The sequence below is a fragment of the Gadus chalcogrammus genome, chromosome 16 (assembly GCF_026213295.1).
Source record: "Gadus chalcogrammus isolate NIFS_2021 chromosome 16, NIFS_Gcha_1.0, whole genome shotgun sequence".
NCBI lineage: Eukaryota > Metazoa > Chordata > Actinopteri > Gadiformes > Gadidae > Gadus > Gadus chalcogrammus.
Genome location: NC_079427.1, coordinates 3,800,074 through 3,819,793, shown reverse-complemented (window position 1 = coordinate 3,819,793; position 19,720 = coordinate 3,800,074). Strand labels below are relative to the sequence as shown.

Sequence of the window (19,720 nt, the reverse complement as noted above, 5' to 3'; positions counted from 1 at the left end):
TATATCTAGAGCGAGAGCGAGAGAGTAAAACAACTGGCCTATTTTGATACAATGGAAGTAATAGTCCAAACATCTACGCACACTGGCTGCCAACCTGTAGCCTAGAAAGGTATAGACGCAGCTGAGGAAAGTATAGAGAAAAGTACAGACTCCCCGCTGGCTACAGAGAATGGTACAGACATATGGCTATAGAGGGTACGACAGACCCATAAGTGGTTAGAGAGAAGGGTACAGACATATGCTACAGAGAGGGTACAGACACGTAGAGAAGGGATCAGACCCGTAGCTGGCTACAGAGAAGAGTAGAGGCTCATAGCATGGCTAAAGAGAAGGCTACAGACATATGCTATAGAGGGCAAAGACATATGCTATAGAGGGCACAGACATATGCTATAGAGGGTACAGACATATGCTATAGAGGGCACAGACATATGCTATAGAGGGTACAGATCCATAGCTGGCTATCGAGAAGGTACAAACCCATAGCAGGCTACAGAGAAGGCTACAGACTCGGAGTCTGGCTACAGAGAAGGGTACAGGCTCATGTCTGACTGACAGACTGTGCACCCAATCCACACAGAACAAACTATAACCGGGACGCACTTTAACCTCCTGCCAATCATACCCAGACGCGTTGTTATGAGAAAAAGGACAGCCAGCCCAACACAATCTGTACATGCAACCGTTACAAGTTATGTACATCGACTGTACTGTAGGCCCGCACGTTACTGTACAGGCCACTGTAGGCCTACATGCACTGTAAATCGACTGTACTGTAGACATAATCACTAGTACTGTAAAGGCAACAGTACATGTACTGTACATGAACTGCCTAAATGTAACTAGAACTGATTTTTAATTTAGTTTTTTGTATATTTGAATTACATTTTTCAAAGTAAATGTTAATATGTCCACACTGATGCTTTTTATTGAATAGAGAGAAGAGAAAGAAGAGAGAGAGAAGAGGAAAAGATAGAGGACAGCACACAAAGAGGCTCTGGCTCAACACTGCAGACCATGTGACACAATTGTCTTTCCATCTCCGAAAAGATTGCTCCATTTCTTAAAGAAAACACACATTTCAAAGTGTACTGTGAATGGGGTATTTAACATTAAATAAAAACCACAGTATAGTGCACTGCCAAAAAGCATTTATTTGTTATTTATTTTTTAATATCGTTTGTTCATTAGAAGCAACCGCTTCTACCTTATTGTAATTCACAACTATCAATATATTTAACTTAACAATTAGCGCTTCGCCCTATCTGCGGTTCTGCCTGGTAACAGCGCTAACTGGTCTGAGGCGGAGCTGGCGAGGAGCTGACAGAAGCGCAGTGATAATAGGCAGTCACCTATCCATCTATACCGGGGTGCTCCAGAACCCCCGCGGTGGGCCCCCATCATGTCTGGTGCGGTGCTCCTCCGACTTTAGCACGGAGGCGGTTGTAAAAGCTTTTGTGTTTCTCATCCGATGCAAGCAACATCTTTATTATATTGTATTTTGAAGTATAGTCTTCAAAGACTTTTGGTGGTAACGAGCGGCATGAGCGCGTTCAATTTAACGCACAAAGAGTCCTATATAGGGAACCTATAGCCGTCCTGTGGGATCTGAAGGCCATGGTATAACATGGTATAATGGTATGATAAATAAATAATTTCGTAAGCCTACGTCATTGTGTAATAATAATCGTTATTATGACCATTTAGAAACGTGGAAACCCTATTTGCATAACCTATTAAATAGTCTACTCAACCTATTGTGATCAATTCGACGCTCTGACGGTTCGAACTCATTTTGTAAAAATATTGTGAGATTTAATTGAAGATACAAATCTCAATTCCAACTTTTTAATATCAGTCTCTCGTTTTCTTGTGTTTGTGATTGAGAAATAAAATCAGATGGACATTAGATTATTTTGCATTATTCTATTTAAAATAGTATATTATAATATATAAATAAATAAAATAAGATATTCATCAAAACTAAAATCGTAACAATTAAGCAGCCACTGTATAGGTCATATTATAGTTTGAGACCTAATCAAAGGAATTGAATCAAGTATTCATATTTAACTCTCAAACAAGGTTGGAAACGAGTGATAAAAAGAAATCGCTAAGCAATAGTGTATCGACTATTTATACAATATATATATATATATGTTTTTGTTATTGTCAAATGCATTAAATATGGTCTGTGAATAGAAATAGTAGGCTAACAGACATTAAAAGAGCATCGCAATTAGCTCAGAGCCATTTCACTATTAACTGACAATTAATCAGGCTCATTATAAATATCTCCCCATGTTAGACCTGCACATAAAGACATTCAGCAATCTCCTCTCTTTTTCAGCAAAATAAATGGCCTCACCATTTAAGTTAAAATGCCAAATAGATTATTCAATATCCGTAATTCCCCATAGAAACGGCAAGGCCTTAAATGGGTCACGTCAGGATTATTTTCTTGCCGTCCATTATTCAATTTAGACCTAATAGAAAAAAATATAAAAATACCTAAAGCTAATTAAGATCCAGTCTTAAGGCGATAAAAGATACATAAGTCTGACCATAAGCCCCTCAATAAAGTTAAATCCCAGGCGAATTGTGCACGAGTAATAACATCTCATAGGCTACATAAAATAACCCACAGAAACAACCAGACTGAATAATGAATATTATCCTATTATCCGAATCGTTTTATTCCTAAAAGACGGCTGGACTTTACCGATCCCCAAGCCCCACTGTACGGCAGCTCTTAAGAAGCTAGAACAGACTTCAAAATAAAATCCACATCTGAAGCAGGAACAACGCGGTTCTCCCCCATCTCGCTCTGTCTCTCTTTCTCTCTCCAGGTGAAACGAGCAGCTGAACCTCGGCTCCCGAACGCACATCTACCTTCACTGTCTACGATTTGGATTCGGACCCGACCGCCGACGATCCGTTTGTTTTCGATCGACTGGAAACGGTGACGAATCCGATTCCGATTGGATGCCGCTCTCTCAAGCCCTCCCTTATTGTGTGCGTGCGTGTGCGTGTGCGTGTGCGTGTGTGTGTGTGTGTGTGTGTGTGTGTGTGTGTAGGCCAATGTGTGTGTGTGTGTGTGTGTGTGTGTGTGTGTGTGTGTGTGTGTGTGTGTGTGTGTGTGTGTGTGTGTGTGTGTGTGTGTGTGTGTGTGTGTGTGTGTGTGTGTGTGTGTCCCTGTTCTAAAACACACCGGCAGGCTGCTTCCAGGGCGCACACGCCACACTGCGCGCTCTCACGGCGGACGCTGCGAAGCCATCAGCAGGAGCACGGAGAACCAAAACATGTTTTAGTCCGACTGTAATTTTTTTTAAATCCCAGAGTTGAAATGCACTTTCGATCGCAGCGGCACTACTAGCACTCGGTTCAACGGGTCCATTTCCACGCGTGCATGATTTAAACCATATACCTCTTTTTTAGTATACGTGATCCCGCAGCACACTCGCCGTTCCCCTGTTCTCGTTTGGACTCTCACTGCGCGGTTGTTATTTTTTCTACATAGATAGACCTCCTTCTTCTCTTAAATTGGCTCCCGTACAAACCGCCGCGTTGGATCCCTCGGCGTACTGCGAGACTCCGGTGTACAACCCGGATCTCTGCCCCAACATGATCGCGGCGCAGGCCAAGCTCGTGTACCACCTCAACAAATATTACAACGAGAAATGCCAGTCCCGCAAGGGTGCCATCTCCAAGACCATCCGGGAGGTGTGCAAGGTGGTGTCGGACGTCCTGAAGGAGGTGGAGGTGCAGGAGCCGCGCTTCATCAGCTCGCTGAGCGAGATGGATAACCGCTTCGAGGGCATGGAGGTGACATCCCCCACGGAGTTCGAGGTGGTGCTCTACCTCAACCAGATGGGGGTGTTCAACTTCGTGGACGACGGCTCCCTGCCGGGCTGCGCCGTGCTCAAGCTGAGCGACGGGCGCAAGAGGAGCATGTCCCTCTGGGTGGAGTTCATCACCGCCTCCGGTTACCTCTCGGCGCGCAAGATCCGCTCCCGCTTCCAGACGCTGGTCGCGCAGGCGGTGGATAAGTGCAGCTACCGGGACGTGGTCAAGATGGTGGCCGACACAAGCGAGGTGAAGTTACGAATACGGGACCGCTACATCGTGCAGATCACGCCCGCGTTCAAGTGCACGGGCATCTGGCCGCGGAGCGCCGCGCACTGGCCCCTCCCGCACATCCCGTGGCCCGGGCCCAACCGGGTGGCCGAGGTCAAGGCGGAGGGCTTCAACCTCTTATCCAAGGAGTGCTACTCGCTGAATGGCAAGCAGAGCTCGGCGGAGAGCGACGCCTGGGTGCTGCAGTTCGCCGAGGCCGAGAACCGGTTGCTGCTGGGCGGCTGCCGGAAGAAGTGTCTTTCGATGCTGAAGACTTTGCGTGACCGCCACCTGGAGCTGCCAGGCCAGCCGCTCAACAACTACCACATGAAGACGCTGGTGTCGTACGAGTGCGAGAAGCACCCGCGGGAGTCGGACTGGGACGAAAGCTGTCTCGGGGACCGACTGAACGGGATCCTACTGCAGCTGATCTCGTGTCTGCAGTGCCGGAGGTGTCCGCACTATTTCCTCCCAAGCCTGGACCTGTTCCAGGGCAAGCCCCACTCCGCGCTGGAGAACGCCGCCAAGCAGACGTGGAGGCTGGCCAGAGAGATACTAACCAACCCCAAGAGCTTGGAGAAACTCTGAGGTAAAATCAAAAGCAAAGACCGTTCACACACACTCTCTGGTCTTTTGAGAGAGACTTGACTTCTATAGGTTGATAATCAAAAGGCTTGGGGGACAGAAAAACTAGACATAATTGGTGCGTTTTTTTACTTTTCAAACAGCTCCTCTTTTAACATTTGATCGATTAGAAAAAAATATATTTTTTAATGTTGGCGAGACAAAAAATGACAGCTCTTTCTCTGTTCGTGTTGCCATCATCTGTAAAGCTACAAGAGAAAAAGATCAGCCTGAATATACTTTTTGGTTGAGCTTTTCCGTGATTTCTATTAATATAACATTACAAGCAAACTAAAACACCCACTGTTCATTTTCTACTGTAAATACATTCATAGATTGTAGAGCCAGTGGTCTGAGATTGTGAATGTTGTTCTGTGACCCGTCTATAGGACTCCACCTGTTTGGAAATCTCATCCTCGGCCTCTCTTTCTTGTGATATAAACCCTTTTTATTTATACCTGGTAGTCTGGCTCGCCTGTTTCTCATGCTTAACGTTTACATTTTGATAGAAGGCCAACCCTGTTACATTTAAAGCATTCCATGAATTTACTTGAATTATTATTATTTAAAGTACTCGAGCTTTTATGTTTTTTTTTATATACCTTTCTTAGGCCTAAGTGATACAACAAAAAAAAGAAGAAAATATATAGAGAATATATTACAGTCTAATTGAAAAATGCACTTGAAATACACTGGATTATTATTACATCTGTGATCTGATTTTTTTTTAAATTTCTGTCTTTGATATTATTTAAAGAGTTAATAAATCTAACTGTTTTATATTTGTGTCCTATTTCGGTTCCTTACGAAGCATTTGTAATTCCTTAAAACACCGCCTTCAGCTGTTCGGTTCTGGTTTAGGTCTCTGCTCTCCGTGGTTGGTTTTAGAAGGGGGGGGGGGGGGGGTCTCGTAAAACTGTAACATGGAAAAATTAAAAATTTCGTATGAATAATTATTCCATCTATCGCTGTATTTCACCAACCGAATCAATCAACCATTCAACGTCGTGAAGAAGAAAAAACAACAACAATGTTGCCCTTTTAAGTCGAATAATGGCCTAAGATGTCGAGATATATATTTGACCTCGGCCTGCAGGTCAGCCTGGGTTAGGGCTAGACGGGACGACCCGAGGAACCCCGAACTAGGGAAATACAACCCAAATTTGAACAAACAATTCACAAATGCATGAAAAGCAAAACACGGTATATTCCTAAACTGTCTTATTATTTGCAGCCCGGTTAAACACGTACAAATATTTAAGGAGAACGATTTGAATAATTGCATTAGGCTACTCAGTCCACCATTGGAACAACGTGGATTGTGTTCCCTTTCGGCTAGACTTAAACACAAGCGTCTGTGCACTGTCCCCTGGATATAAACGCACTCATAGCCTACCTCTAGAAAATAAAGAAGGACATAACGTCTACGTTCATATTTCCAATTCGGCTGATTGGATGAACACGTCGACAACCCCCGTTACCATAATGATCGGTTACATGTGGATGAATGCAACTTTGTGGGGGTGACCTACTTGGGAGTCGAGCCGTGCGAAGGCCGGGTCGTCTTGGTCCACCTCGAAGCAGATCTGGGAGGTGGAGATGGAGAGGGTCCCGCTGACCTCCAGCAGCGGGCAGACCAGCCGGGCCGGGCTGCTCAGCACCACCGGGCCTGAGACACACGAGCTGGGTTCAGACGGAGCTCCAGTACGGGGCGGAATTATGATGATATAGGCCTATATTATCATGGTCAACTATATGATTAGCGCAAGTTCTTCCAGTAAAACAAACAAGCCATTCGGTTTTTATTATATGGCTTCATTGCAAAAGCACCCTGTCCGTTCCGTTTAGTTTAAATTGTGGATTTATGAATGAATTGATCATACAAATATATTTACAACTAGGCCGACTGCCTTTCCTAATTGCGCTAAAGGCCTGTCGATCACCCCACAAATGGGCCTATAACTTAACAAGTAATTCCTTCATAAAGTTACTGATCAAGTCACGGGAAGTGTAGCCTAGTTAAAAACAACAGGCGAAGCAATGGTTTTAAACGCACAAGCCTTCTGGGTCTATAGCAACCCGCCCTCTTGCAGTTAACTGCCTAAATTGCCTTTTATTTAGGACAGAGTTCTGACACTGATCAGCTGATAGCCATCACCGTTTTAGGTCTTCTCCATTCCTTCATCTCCCCCGTCTCTCCCCCTCAACCACACTCTCTCTCTCCCTTTACCACCATCGCTCTATCGCTCTCTTTCTCCCATCCTCGATGTTTGTCCAGAAATCTGTCCCCCTAGTGATTTGTCCGGGCCGGTGCTAAAGCTCTCGACATCGAGATATTTATCGATCTCCTCGAGTCCAGAGAGCCCCTTTAATGTCTCATCCATCTTCATCCGCGTCCCACAGCCAATTACGCTCCGTAGCTACAGGAGCCGCGGGGTCCCCGAGAGACCCTCAAATGGTTTCTAGGGCAGGGGATCTACTGGAAACCCTCTCCTATCTGTTGATATCCCCACACAACAATGCGTGTTACTGGGAGTAGGGCATCGGCTGCTGCTAGTTGTTAAAATGCTTTTTTTCTTTCTTTTTTATTGTAAAAAATAATTTGACATAATTTGATAATTAAGATGTGTGGAGTTTCATTAGTAGCCTTAAGACAATAATTATATAGCCTATGCTTTCTTTAATTCTGAGGTATAATAATACAATATAAACACGATATAAATGACATATGATGACATATACATGACTGAAACAGAATATTAAATTACAAATAATACATCATAGGCCTATAGGCTATAACAAATAATATTTCTGAAATATTCTGTGATAAAAGCTCCCTCGAAATCCTTACTCACGTGATCATCACAAGCTTGAAACTTGCATTAATTTATTTATTAGAGTGATTCTGCAGGTCTGCGCGCAATACGTGGATTAATCACCCCTTTATAGGAATCTTCATAAATAATCGGAAGTATTAATGTTTACTTGAAATTTACACGACAAAAAGGAAATACGTGTATAAATAAATGTGTGAATGAGTAGGCCTATAAGATTGGCCATTATTTACATGTTTAAACGCTAAGAATTGGTAAACAGAAAGTTCATTAGCTCTAGGCCAATATAGGCCTATTGCCTTTGACTGCTTTTACTTTGTAGCCTATGTCAGTTTTTGTTTTTACTTTAAATGCTCACATGTGGTGTTTTCCTACGTTTCTCACGACACATATCATAGGCCTACCCTTTTTTCTTTCATCACAATAGGCACGTCTTAAAAGGCGCAGCATAGTCATTATTAATTATAGGCATGTTTCGAATGTTTTCCCTTCCGCTTTTTCGAGAAAGAATGGGGTGCTATTGAGTCCATGTGTGACCCCTCATAGTCCTCATGTCGTGTTAACACGTTAACACACCGTTTACTCTGTGTATTAACATGTCATACTCATAGATGTAAGAATAGGCCTACTAAATAGTTAAAAAAAACACACCGAGGCACGTAATATAGATCAATCGAAAACAACTCGCACAAAGTAAGAGTATGAGAGGAACCCAACGTTTGATGGTTGTTTTGGCATCTGAATTGATTTAGGCTGCAGTAGAACTTGGTCTTGGCATCAGGGAACTGAAAGACCAGTTCCTAGTAATAGGCCTAATATGAATACACTAATTGAAGACTATGTGTCATTAAACAAAGCTAGAATATCCCAATTTGGCTAAGAAATAAACCACATATGATTGTAATTGTTCTTGACCCGTTCGCATGAGTTGTTACCTCAAATCATTCTCTCTTCCTTAAAACAACAATTCTTTCAAACTCACTTCTTTAAAACAATAAATGCGACACTGAAAATGTTTTAAGCCATGCCCTTCCATTTCTTTTAAAAATAAATTGTACATTTTTCCAAAGTGAATTATGGTCATGTTAATTACAATCTAAACTCTAAAATAGCAACATATCCACAAATACCGTCGCATATGTTTTCATGGAGGTTTTACACAGAAAACCAGCCACTCGTCTCTTCCCCTTAACCATAGCTTCAAATTTACCAGAGTCATTACTTGGTAACGAGTCCAAAGTACTCATTTGATGCCAAGCTCGGCGATCCCCTGTTTCTGCAGGGACCCCAGACGCCAGCCCAAGAGCTCAGAATCCCCCCAACCCCGGTTCTGCTTCCAAGCCCCGCCCCCTTTGGCAGCATTGGGGTTTTGACCCGGCACTTGGCAGGAGGATGTCTCCTGTTGACAGAGATCTGGTCCCAGATCTCTCATTAAGAGCACTCATGCTTGGGATTAGACACACACTGAACACCGGGGCCAAGCTCCACGCACCCAGAGCGCCCCCAGTGGCGGAGAATAAGAACTGGACCTCCACTAAAAAAAATAGTCCAAAATTCTTAGGGAGGGATTTGAGAACGACTACAATGATGATGTTTATGACTATAATCTATTAATAAAAAATGAATAAATAATCATTTTTAATTTATTTTATTCTTACTTTGACTTTAGTTTGAGATCATTCAAACTGATATAGACGACGAACTATAGTTACTAGTATATGGGTGTATACGTGTTCATGCAGGCGTCTAGAGATTATATATATATTGTGTGTGTGTGTGTGTGTGTGTGTGTGTGTGTGTGTGTGTGTGTGTGTGTGTGTGTGTAAATAAGAATAAGAGTAAGTATTTTATGAAAAGTCATTTTGTGTTGTTAGTTTAGTTTTGTTGGAGAACCGGGACACGGCAAGGATGACGGCTGTACATCGTCGGGGGTTTCCAGATAAAAATAGAGATCCGTTCTCAGGCCGTGCACTGTTCCCTCAACACACACACACACACACACACACACACACACACACACACACACACACACACACACACACACACACACACACACACACACACACACACACACACACGGTTGTAGAAGTACACACGTGGTTTTACGCCATAACAGAAATCATGCTACATTCTATCCAGACCTCCACAGCTGGAGAACGAGTGTTGAACTATCCCAGAGAACCCAAGTATCATACCTGTAACACCGTGCACACACGCATATCTGAGGACAGAAACAATCCCAACACCACCTTGGTTTGGCTGCCTCCAAGGATTTTTTTAACTGGGTGCAGCACCGTACAATAAATGACAGTGTAGCCAGATGACAACACGAAGATCAATGATTACATTAACTAATCCATTCAAAAAGAGCACAAGCATATGCTAGGATGCTAACAAATACACTTTAATGCACACGATGGATGGAGTGGCCTTCGTTTGGGCTCTGCTGGTTGGGTATTAGTGTGTGTATGTTAAAACCGTGTGTGTGTGTGTCAGTGTGTGTGTGTTTGTCACAACAGCGAAATTGATGTGGTTCCCTGGGATTCTCGCAGCTCATTTGCTGCTTCATAATCCTTGATATTGGAACATCGGGAATGTTCCAGGGATTTATGATAGCTGCCATTCCTGACTAATATATTCCAGTGAAAAGACTTCATCACTAGAAGACAAAGCCAACTCTCTCTCTCTCTCTCTCTCTCTCTCTCGCTCTCTCTCTCTCGCTCTCTCTCTCTCGCTCTCTCTCTCTCGCTCTCCCCCTCTCGCTCTCCCCCTCTCGCTCTCTCTCTGGTGCTGGGTCCTTGTCCAGGGTTGGTCAGGGTCTAGGGTCTATAGAGCCACCCTGCCTTGTTCTCCGTTCCAAAGACTTGGATAAACACCAAATGGAGTGCCAGCTGGCCTGAAGAGGCTCGCAGGCTAGCCCGGTCTGTCTCCTGTTTTATTTCACTTCTTAAGACTCATATTTACAAAACAGCAGTGTGATGTTTTATCCTACTGTGTCCTGTGTATTTTTTTTTTTGTTGTTTACCAAGTCTTTTGTTTACTAAGTATACATTTAGTAAACGGCTTTCGAAAATATAATACAAATAAAGATATTAATAAAGGATATATTAAATAATGGGTGGTAGAAATACCAAAATACTAACCATATAGAAGAATGTATGGTACTGTACACCACTGGACAGAAGAAGTACTTCTAGTAGGCTTCAGGAAGAAGAAGCGATAAGTAGAACTGATTTGAAGACATGGTGCTCCAGGAGAATTTTTTTTTTTACCATTAATAGATATACTTTCATAATGTATTACTGTCATAATACATATCCCAGTTAAACAGCTCGAACAATATATTTATTCAAATAGTTTTTTATATTACCATGAAAATGGGCCTACCCCATAAGCTAATGCATTAGTCAGTATTGTGTAGTCCACTTACTGTATATAATTAAATACAAATATGAATAACGGACTCATCTGTCCTCAATTTACTCCACATCCATCCTCTCATTGTAACCATAAAATAGTTTTCTTGAGTTTCAAAGTTATGACATATCGGCGTAACTCGAGTTCAGAGAGGAGGAACAGCACAGGAAGCCGCCGGGACACCAACATCCCAAAGCTTAGCAAAATAAGAGCGTGCTCGTCAAAACCAAAACAAGATGGCTCAGGCTAACGCAGCAATTCCCTCCAGATGAAACACCACATGCTGCATGAAGATAAAATAAAAAAAGAAATGTACAGTATTCCTAAACGAATACCTTCCCATAGCAGGGTAACATTCTAGATATTCTGTGAATATTTAGTCGGGGGCTCTTCTCTTTCAGATATATAATACACACGTTGTCGTCAATAGTTTATTTTTTTTTACAATAATGTATCTTTATATGCAAACTGTTTATAAACCTGTATATATACACATTGTGTGGGTGTGCGAAACAAAAAGTTAGCTTGGTTTTATTGATGGTGTCTTGCAGCCACACCAACAAAGAGAAAACCATCTTCGAGACAGTGTTACAGACCGCACAACGTATAGAACAAGTGACGGTATGACGTGTAGCATAGGACCACCGCAAGCTGGTATAGTGCTATATCTTGTGCTGCTAACTCAGTACAACTTAGCCCCCTGGCCGGTTGAACTTGCTTCTCCCAAGTGTGTTTCAACATGGAGGTGCTGGCGGTGGACGAGGAGATGACGGTGGGTAATGGTAGAGCCGGTGGCGGTCGTGGATGATGGTCACGTCGGCGCTGGTGGTGATGAAAGCGCCGATGACGGTGATGAAGACGATGGCGGTGATTACAAAGGTGGATGACTCGGTGTATGAAGACGATGGTGGTGCCAGAGTCTCCTCACCTCCCAGGTTGTCCATGTCCTTTTCCTGCAGGAGGCCGACCACATCGTCCTCTCCCTCCAGCATCAGCTCCGTCTCGGGGCTCCGGCAGGACCCCGTGGCCCCCCGGAGGGCCTTCTGGTACCTCAGCTGGCCATCCTCCACCCTGGCTGTGGAAAAACAAGGAATATATCTCTTAAATATACTATTCATCCGAACACTCTTGTCACTTAAAGGTTGGGTATGGAATTCTCTTTTTTGGCCATTTTTGCAAAATTACTTGAAATCCTCATCATAACCCACTTACAGCCACTGAGTTAGAAGTACTGACATGAAAATTAAACAAGTCTGGTCAATCATCTGTGGAACGGGCAGGGCTCGAAAAACTCCAGCCAATGATTTCCAGACCCACCGAGTGGCATTGGACAGTAAGTTGAGTTTTCAAAATAATTTTCAAAATCTGCTGGAGTTTCGCAAATCCCATACCCAACCTTTAAGGGGAACTGTTACAATAGATTTTTTTCTAATATAGAGGAAAAAACTATTTGCGCGGTGCAAAATCTACCCTAGCTCTGTGGGAAAGTTTGACCGTTGAATGTATCCGAATAAGACCAAAGGCGATCGCAAATCCCTGAATAACGACTTCAATGATTCGTGTTTTCATGGCCCCGATTTTTTCACAACACTCTTGAGGCAGTGCTATCTTATGTTGAAACATGGTGAATGTCACCACTCTAAGGGGCATGTCGTTGGGGATCTTGCTAATTAATGCCTCCAGGTAGACTGCAGACAGAACCCTAACCACTACACTATACCCCATGCTTTATATGAATCAAACGTGGAAGACAAAGAGAGCAAAAACAAACGTCCAATCTTTTAAAGGCCACACTTTGAAGACCGGGGGACAGATTCCAATCAGCTCTCTGCGAGATATCCGGAAATAAAAGTCAAAATGCTTTCAAGTGTGACAATAAGTGCATTCAAGCAAGGAGAAAGGAATCTGGTTTTCATCGTCTGGCAAAGTGCAGACGATCCACTCTGGCACAAGATTAGAGGACCCATCTCTGAGAGAACAGAGAGCCAAGCAACAATCATACACTGATTTCAAATACACACACACACACACGCACACACACGCAAAATCATACATGCAGTCGATACTTTTGTTACCCTTTCTTGATAAACCCACAGGATATCATATATTCTTTATCTATATTTCTTCCAACGAGGTCGTCATGGTACCGGCGTTGAGCAGGGGCCAGGCGAGGCATGGCCAGCTCAGAGTCATTTAGGACATGGGTCGGCCGCCTCAAGTCCCTCGAAAAGAACTATGACCGACTTACGGCCCAATTAAGACCCGGCCTGGGCCTGGGTTTCATCAGAGAGCGCGGGAGGGGGAGGAGCTGCGCATGAACGCCTGTCGTCCATACGTCCGGCGGCCATGGTCGGCGAGTGTTCATACCCTGTAATCAGCTAATGGCGGGCGTACGCCAAACCGCGCCACGTGCCGTGATGAGGCACACTCGTCTTTACTCAACACGAGTTTACTCATTCACTGTGCTGATGAAGTTCATACATCAGTTTTGAGGCATTTGTTGTACTCAGGGTCTTCAGGGTATTCTAAAGCCATTATCTTGCTGAGTTTCACTTACGTACATCTGTAGAAAATAGCTAGTTCTACAAATTGAGTTTACAGTTTATTTCTGGAATTTTTGTTCTGTTTAGTTCTGTTACCCGGAGAACTGTTTTTTATTTGCTGATGTGCAACTTGTATTTCCTATCTGGGATCAATTAAGTAGTACTATCATATGTCATCTAAAAGTACTTCTTCTCAACCAGTATATGAGTCAGTGGAGGCTTCTCCAGTGAGGGGAGGGAGGAAGATCCTGCTTAACAATGTTGAGAATAAAAAGTGTAGATTGCCCAGACTACTGTAATGAATGAATTCCCTTAGATATGACTACTTTAATACCTTTGTATTTGTAATGTTTGTTTCCCTGGGTAAAGGGACATTAGCACCCCCTATCGCCTATTGAAAATGACTGCTTGAGGACGTTCCTCCCTGACACAGTCTACCGTCTACCCACTGCACCGTCCGTCAACGGATGACGGAAGGCGTGGCTGACGGAGGGGGGAGTAGTCTTTGCAGAGGCATACGTCAGTCAAGCCCGAGCATACGCGATCTGATTGGATGACGGATCCGTCGCTGCCTGAAAAGTTGATTTTGTTCTATTTTTCTTTTAATTGTTTGTTACTCTCACTGTTCTGTTTGATATTGTGGAAAGGATGTTAGTGAATGATTCAGAGCATGATGCATTTTAAATGGCATCAATTTTGGTATTTTTTCTTAATTTTTCTTAAAAAAACTGTAGATGAAAATAAACATAGCCAAATTACAACCAATACCTTCAGTCATTGAGGGCAATAATAAGCCCAGATTTTTTTATTTAGTTTTACAAATCAAGAGAAGGCCTGATTTGACTAATTTGCTCTGCATTATATTCTTCTGCCCTTGTAGTCCATTTCAAGACATGCTGCCCACCAGCTTTCAGAGTACAATGCTGCCACTGGTGAATTGGTATACATTTTATCCAGATAACTATCCCTCCCTGCTTTTTTGTAGTTCACCAAAACACCCTGAACCAACTTCAGTCTCACATACTTCTGCCATCCGCCACTAACATTGCAAGCAGGCCAATGGCAACCAAGCGCTCAGTCCTTCCTCGCTCACTTTCAAAACCACCAGCCGCCACTGATATGAGTAGCATTCTTCTTCCAGGCCAGGTATGTAGCTCCCTACCTCGGTCAGTTGACCTATCACTGTGGAAGCTATACTTATCATACCTCCTACTGTCGACAAGTCTCTGGGTCCAGCCTTTCTAACCTCAGGAGAACCATGAACCAGGTCTACCGGAGAGAGGTCAGCGCTCACTATTGTCTATAAGACTTATAAGATGAATACACAGGCATACACGCTAACCTCTTCAGGGTTGAGGGAGAGGGAAAGAGAGCGAGAGAGAGAGTCAGGGAGAGAGAAAGAGAGAGAGTTACGGAGAGAGAGAGAGAGAGAGAGAGAGAGAGAGAGAGAGAGAGAGAGAGAGAGAGAGAGAGTTAGGGAGAGAGAAAGAGAGCGAGAGAGAGTCAGGGAGAGAGATAGAGAGAGAGAGAGAGAGAGAGAGAGAGAGAGAGAGAGAGAGAGAGAGAGAGAGAGAGAGTTAGGGAGAGAGAAAGAGAGAGAGAGAGAGAGTTAGGGAGAGAAAAAGAGAGAGATAGAGAGAGAGTTAGGGCGAGAGAGAGAGCGAGAGAGAGTTAGGGAGAGCGAGAGAGAGAGTTAGGGAGAGAAAGAGTTAGGGAGAGAGAGAGAGAGAGAGAGAGAGCGAGAGAGAGAGAGAGAGAGAGAGAGAGAGAGAGAGAGAGAGGGAGGGAGGGAGGGAGGGAGGGAGGGAGAGAGAGAGAGAGAAGCGGTAGATAGATACATTTTGATTAAGGGAAAGAAAGACAGGGAGAGAGAAACAGAGAAAGAAGTAAAGCGAGAGGGAGAGGAGGTCGACTCTGCCCAGTGTCAACTGTACACAGACCAGTCTCCGAGCCGTCACGGATCAAAGCCAGACGGAGAGGGAGTGAAACCTAACACTGTAATTCTGTAAACCGTCATTACGCTCGCAGTCAAGAGAAGGAAAGCTGAGCTCAGACACCGGGCCATTTTTGGTTGGTCGACGAGAGCAGGAGGAAGTGTGGTGGGACGCAGTCCAAATAAACCACAGCCGATGTTGTGCTCCGTAATGACCCGGCTTCCAGCCCGACCCCCCCCCCCCCCCCCCCCCCCCCCCAGACGGGGCTGAGAGTGAAGGGGTGCGGCCGGGCCCGGTGTGCGGGCTGGGTATCGGAGCAGCAGGAGGAGAAGAGTGTCGGACGAGTCTAGTCAGTCACATCAGTCCTCCCCAAATCCAATTTAGTTATCAGGGAACACGTAATGTGGTCATAAATAACAAGAGATGGGAGGTGAGACACGGAGAGGGGGGGAGGGAGGGGGGGGGGGAGAGTGCTGACAGGTACGGCCGTCGGCCTCTGACTGATAGCCCATTGGATCCGAGGCGTCGCCGCATCGCAGGGCGCCCGGGACGCCATTCGTCAACGTTAAGGAGGAGCCGCGCGTCCGAAAGCGGGCGCCTGCTAAACGTACGCCAAGTGTTGTGTGAAATAACCAGGCCCACAGCGGTCTGTCATAGCCGACAGCCCTCGTATAAGGGTTAGAGATATAAAACATAAAATAGAATTAAAAACACATCCAGACCCTCGTTGATCACAAGCAGGTCTCCCTCAATCACAAACCTGGATAAGAAAATGAAAGTAAAAGAATCATATAAATACAATGTTAATATATATATTAATATTACATTTATTTTATCTATCTTTATCTTTAATTTTTTTTAAATGTTATAAATATATATATATATATATATATATATTTATTTATTACACGGCTCTTCTCTTCTCGAACGCTCCGTTCACTTGCATGGGCCTTCACAACTTCCAGCGGTGAATTATTTTTTGATAATTCACCGTTGCAAAGCATATAATGACCGCTGTCAAGGAAAGTGGATTTTTGACTCTGATTCACTTCTTTGGTAGCACTCCGCGAGTAGTCTGCTAACTTATCAACACCAGCGTGTTCGGTTGCTAAGCGACGTCAACTTCTTTGACAGACTATTTCCCTGCTGATCAACACTACGAATGGTAATTGTAAAAAGTTATTATTTCATTTTGGCAAGTAGCCTAGTAATAAGCGGGATAATGTATAGAACATCGACGGTCATTATCGAAAATAAGCCCCTTCAGCCCTGTTGGGGCTTATTTTCCAGATAATGACTGGCGTTCTATACATTATCCCTTAATTATTATATACACATGTAATCACTTTAAATATTTAAATATTCACATATCATATTTATACATTATTTTTTAGACAGCTACCTACTAATAAACTACTATTTCTATTAGTAAAACTTTAATACAATCTCGTTTATAACATTTAAAGAAAGATGTGGCAGAGCATAAAGCCAAAGAAATTGCCCTAAATCCCAGAACACAACAGATTGTTGGCCTACTTCCTTCACTGTCAGTTGAAGACAGTTGGACACAACAGTCCAGCATCACATCTAGGCTGTGGTGGATAACTCCAGAGTAAAAGTATGCCATGTAAATTAATAAACCCATCCAAGGGGGTTAAGGTAACCATTAAACGTGTACTTTTCCATCAATTTACAGAGTGACAACCTTATTAAGATACACATTACTGTGAACAGAGGAGAGGAAACCTACATAAAAGGGATCTGGCAATGGAAGCGGTCCAGTATCCAGTAGTTCTACCATCGTTATAAACTAGATACGAGTTGAAAGAATTTTTAAAGGTCTCTTAAATCAACTGCTGTGTTGCCTGGCAACCAGCCATGTTTTACATATTGTAAAACGAAAGCACCAGGGGTTAGTGTGTGCAACGGCGAGGGCGTTTTCATTCCTCTGTGCCTGGGAAGAGTGCGTGTTCCTCCCCACCCCTCTCTCTCTCCCCATTGGGCCCTTTTTGACGTTTAAAACGTAATCCTCCACATGATGTTTCACTTAAGACGCCGTCCACTCCCGCTACCCGCATCCTTCTGGAACGAGGACGTCCATACGACCCGTTGGCGGGTAACCCAATACCTACAGCCGACGCGCAGGAAACACCTTCTCAACGTCCCCACCTCTCACCCCGCTTGAGATATTCACATGAAGTCAAAAGTATAGCTGGTGCAGCCCATACCAAATACCTTTAAATGTTTCATCTCTTCGTATAGCTTTCTTGATGTTTCGTTGTGATGTAATTATTTCATTTCACATGATTATTGAAGAATGTTATGATGGTCATTGTGATGATGTGTGATTGGTTCTGAGTGCAGGTTGGATTACTTTTCTGACAAAACCTGTTATCGTAATTGGGTTCTTTTGTTGGGATTTATCCAATTATTCAACACAGTGTCCGTCATAATGGTTATAGTGTGGAACTAAGAAGAGGTGAAAACATCAAATAAGTTGAAACAAACCAACCCTTCCCCACTTCCTGTGCACCACGGCAGCCATCTTGAGTCATCAATGAACATTTTCAATTGAGAACATTTCTGATTAGACAAAACTTCCAACCGCTTTTAACTGTGCACAAAAGCCTCCCCATTCCTTATCTGGTACTGATTGTGTGCCTGCTCTCCACAGGGTCCTCATTCCACAGCGAGGGGGAACGGTTGGGGTGGTGGGGGGGGGGGGGGGTTGTAGTGTGTATCATGCAGATACTATTCATGTATTTCACTTCCATGGATGCAGCGTGTCCATTTTGGGAAGCTTTTCCGATTATTATAGAGATAGTTAAAGTCAGAATATCTTTGATGTGGACAGGTTTATAGAGGGTGGACGAGAGATCTTTATTCACCATCTGGGCTGATGTCAGGACTTTCCACCAACCTAAAATAATGTGAGTAGCGCCGTTAACCCAGTTACTTTCAACTCTCGACATCAAAACCGTCGCAACCCCAAGTGTGGAGAGGGTAAGTTGAGGGACAATTAAACAGCAGTTAAAGGTTTAATGTGTAACATTTCTGCACTAAACTATCTAAAACGACTAGACCTAGGTTACATACTTTGTTGAGTTTTGAACTTGCATTATCCTCCATCTTTCGAACAACGTTCAAACCAAGAGAAATAAGCTGTACCTGAACAAAAAATGTCCGTCCCTCTGTGTATGCATCTGTTCAGCATTGTGTTAAATGCTCACCATAAGTCCTGCAGTGATGATTGATGCGTCTTTTATTGTCAGGATCTTTTTACATTGAACGCAATTATTCATCGCGACTGAGTCACGTCAGACCGATTTTCACCGGACAACAAATGATTTTTAAAGATGTATTTGTTATTTAGTTGTGTTTAAATACTATTTCTATACCTTGATGTTTGCATTTACGTTTTTATATTTTTTACTGTTAAAAAAAAAGTCTTGATTTATCCATCGACCCACCTCAACTAACCACCCAACAACCCTGCCCCATTTTATCCCCCAACCCTCCTAAAAGTTCCCAGAGCCAGCGTCCAGAACCTGGCCCTCTCCTCTAAGACCCGACTCTGTATCTCCTTTCTTTGGAGGAAACCATATCCTACAGAGACAACAACAGGTAGATGTACAGGTACTCATCTAGGATGGAGGTGGAGGCGCTCAGAGTGAGAAGAGAGGAGGAGAGGAGAGGAGGGGGGAAAAGGGTGGTGGAAACGTGTGATGGTTAATATTACTAGGGTAGTTAGTCCTGAAGATGTTTAAGGATCTCATTATCCAGAGAGAGAGAGAGAACAGGACAGAGGGAGAGAGAGAGAGAGACCAGGACAGAGGGAGAGAGAGAGAGAGACCAGGACAGAGGGGGAGAGAGAGAGAGACAAGGACAGAGGGAGAGAGAGAGAGAGAGACCAGGACAGAGGGAGAGAGAGAGAGAGACAAGGACAGAGGGAGAGAGAGAGAGAGAGACAAGGACAGAGGTTGAGAGGGAGAGGAAGAGGGAGAGGGAGAGGGAGAGAGAGAGAGAGAGAGAGAGAGAGAGAGAGAGAGAGAGAGAGAGAGAGAGAGAGAGAGAGAGAAACAGAGAGCGATGGTGAAAGAGAGAGCAAGAGCGATAGATAACTAGATAGATAACTAGAGAGACAGACGGACAGACACAGAGAGAGGGTGTCTCATTCTCACCTGGAATGAGACAGCAAGGACACCTGGAGGTAAAACAGCCCGTTAAACACCTGGATCAATATTAACCTGGC

At 43.8% G+C, this 19,720-nt stretch overlaps 2 protein-coding genes across 2 annotated transcripts in view; one reads left to right on the top strand and one right to left on the bottom strand.

Moving 5' to 3' along the window:
- nbeab (neurobeachin b) overlaps positions 1-19,720 on the bottom strand; it is a 176,717-nt gene that overhangs the window by 13,901 nt on the left and 143,096 nt on the right. The window contains 4 exon segments of the mRNA XM_056610309.1: positions 3,557-3,614; positions 3,714-3,857; positions 6,273-6,409; positions 11,731-12,066. Of these exon segments, the coding sequence (XP_056466284.1) occupies positions 3,557-3,614; positions 3,714-3,857; positions 6,273-6,409; positions 11,731-12,066 (675 nt within the window).
- Positions 3,250-5,427, top strand: mab21l1 (mab-21-like 1). The gene has a single exon (XM_056611759.1). It carries the CDS (start codon positions 3,625-3,627, stop codon positions 4,702-4,704), a length of 1,080 nt encoding a protein of 359 aa, XP_056467734.1. The 5' UTR covers positions 3,250-3,624; the 3' UTR covers positions 4,705-5,427.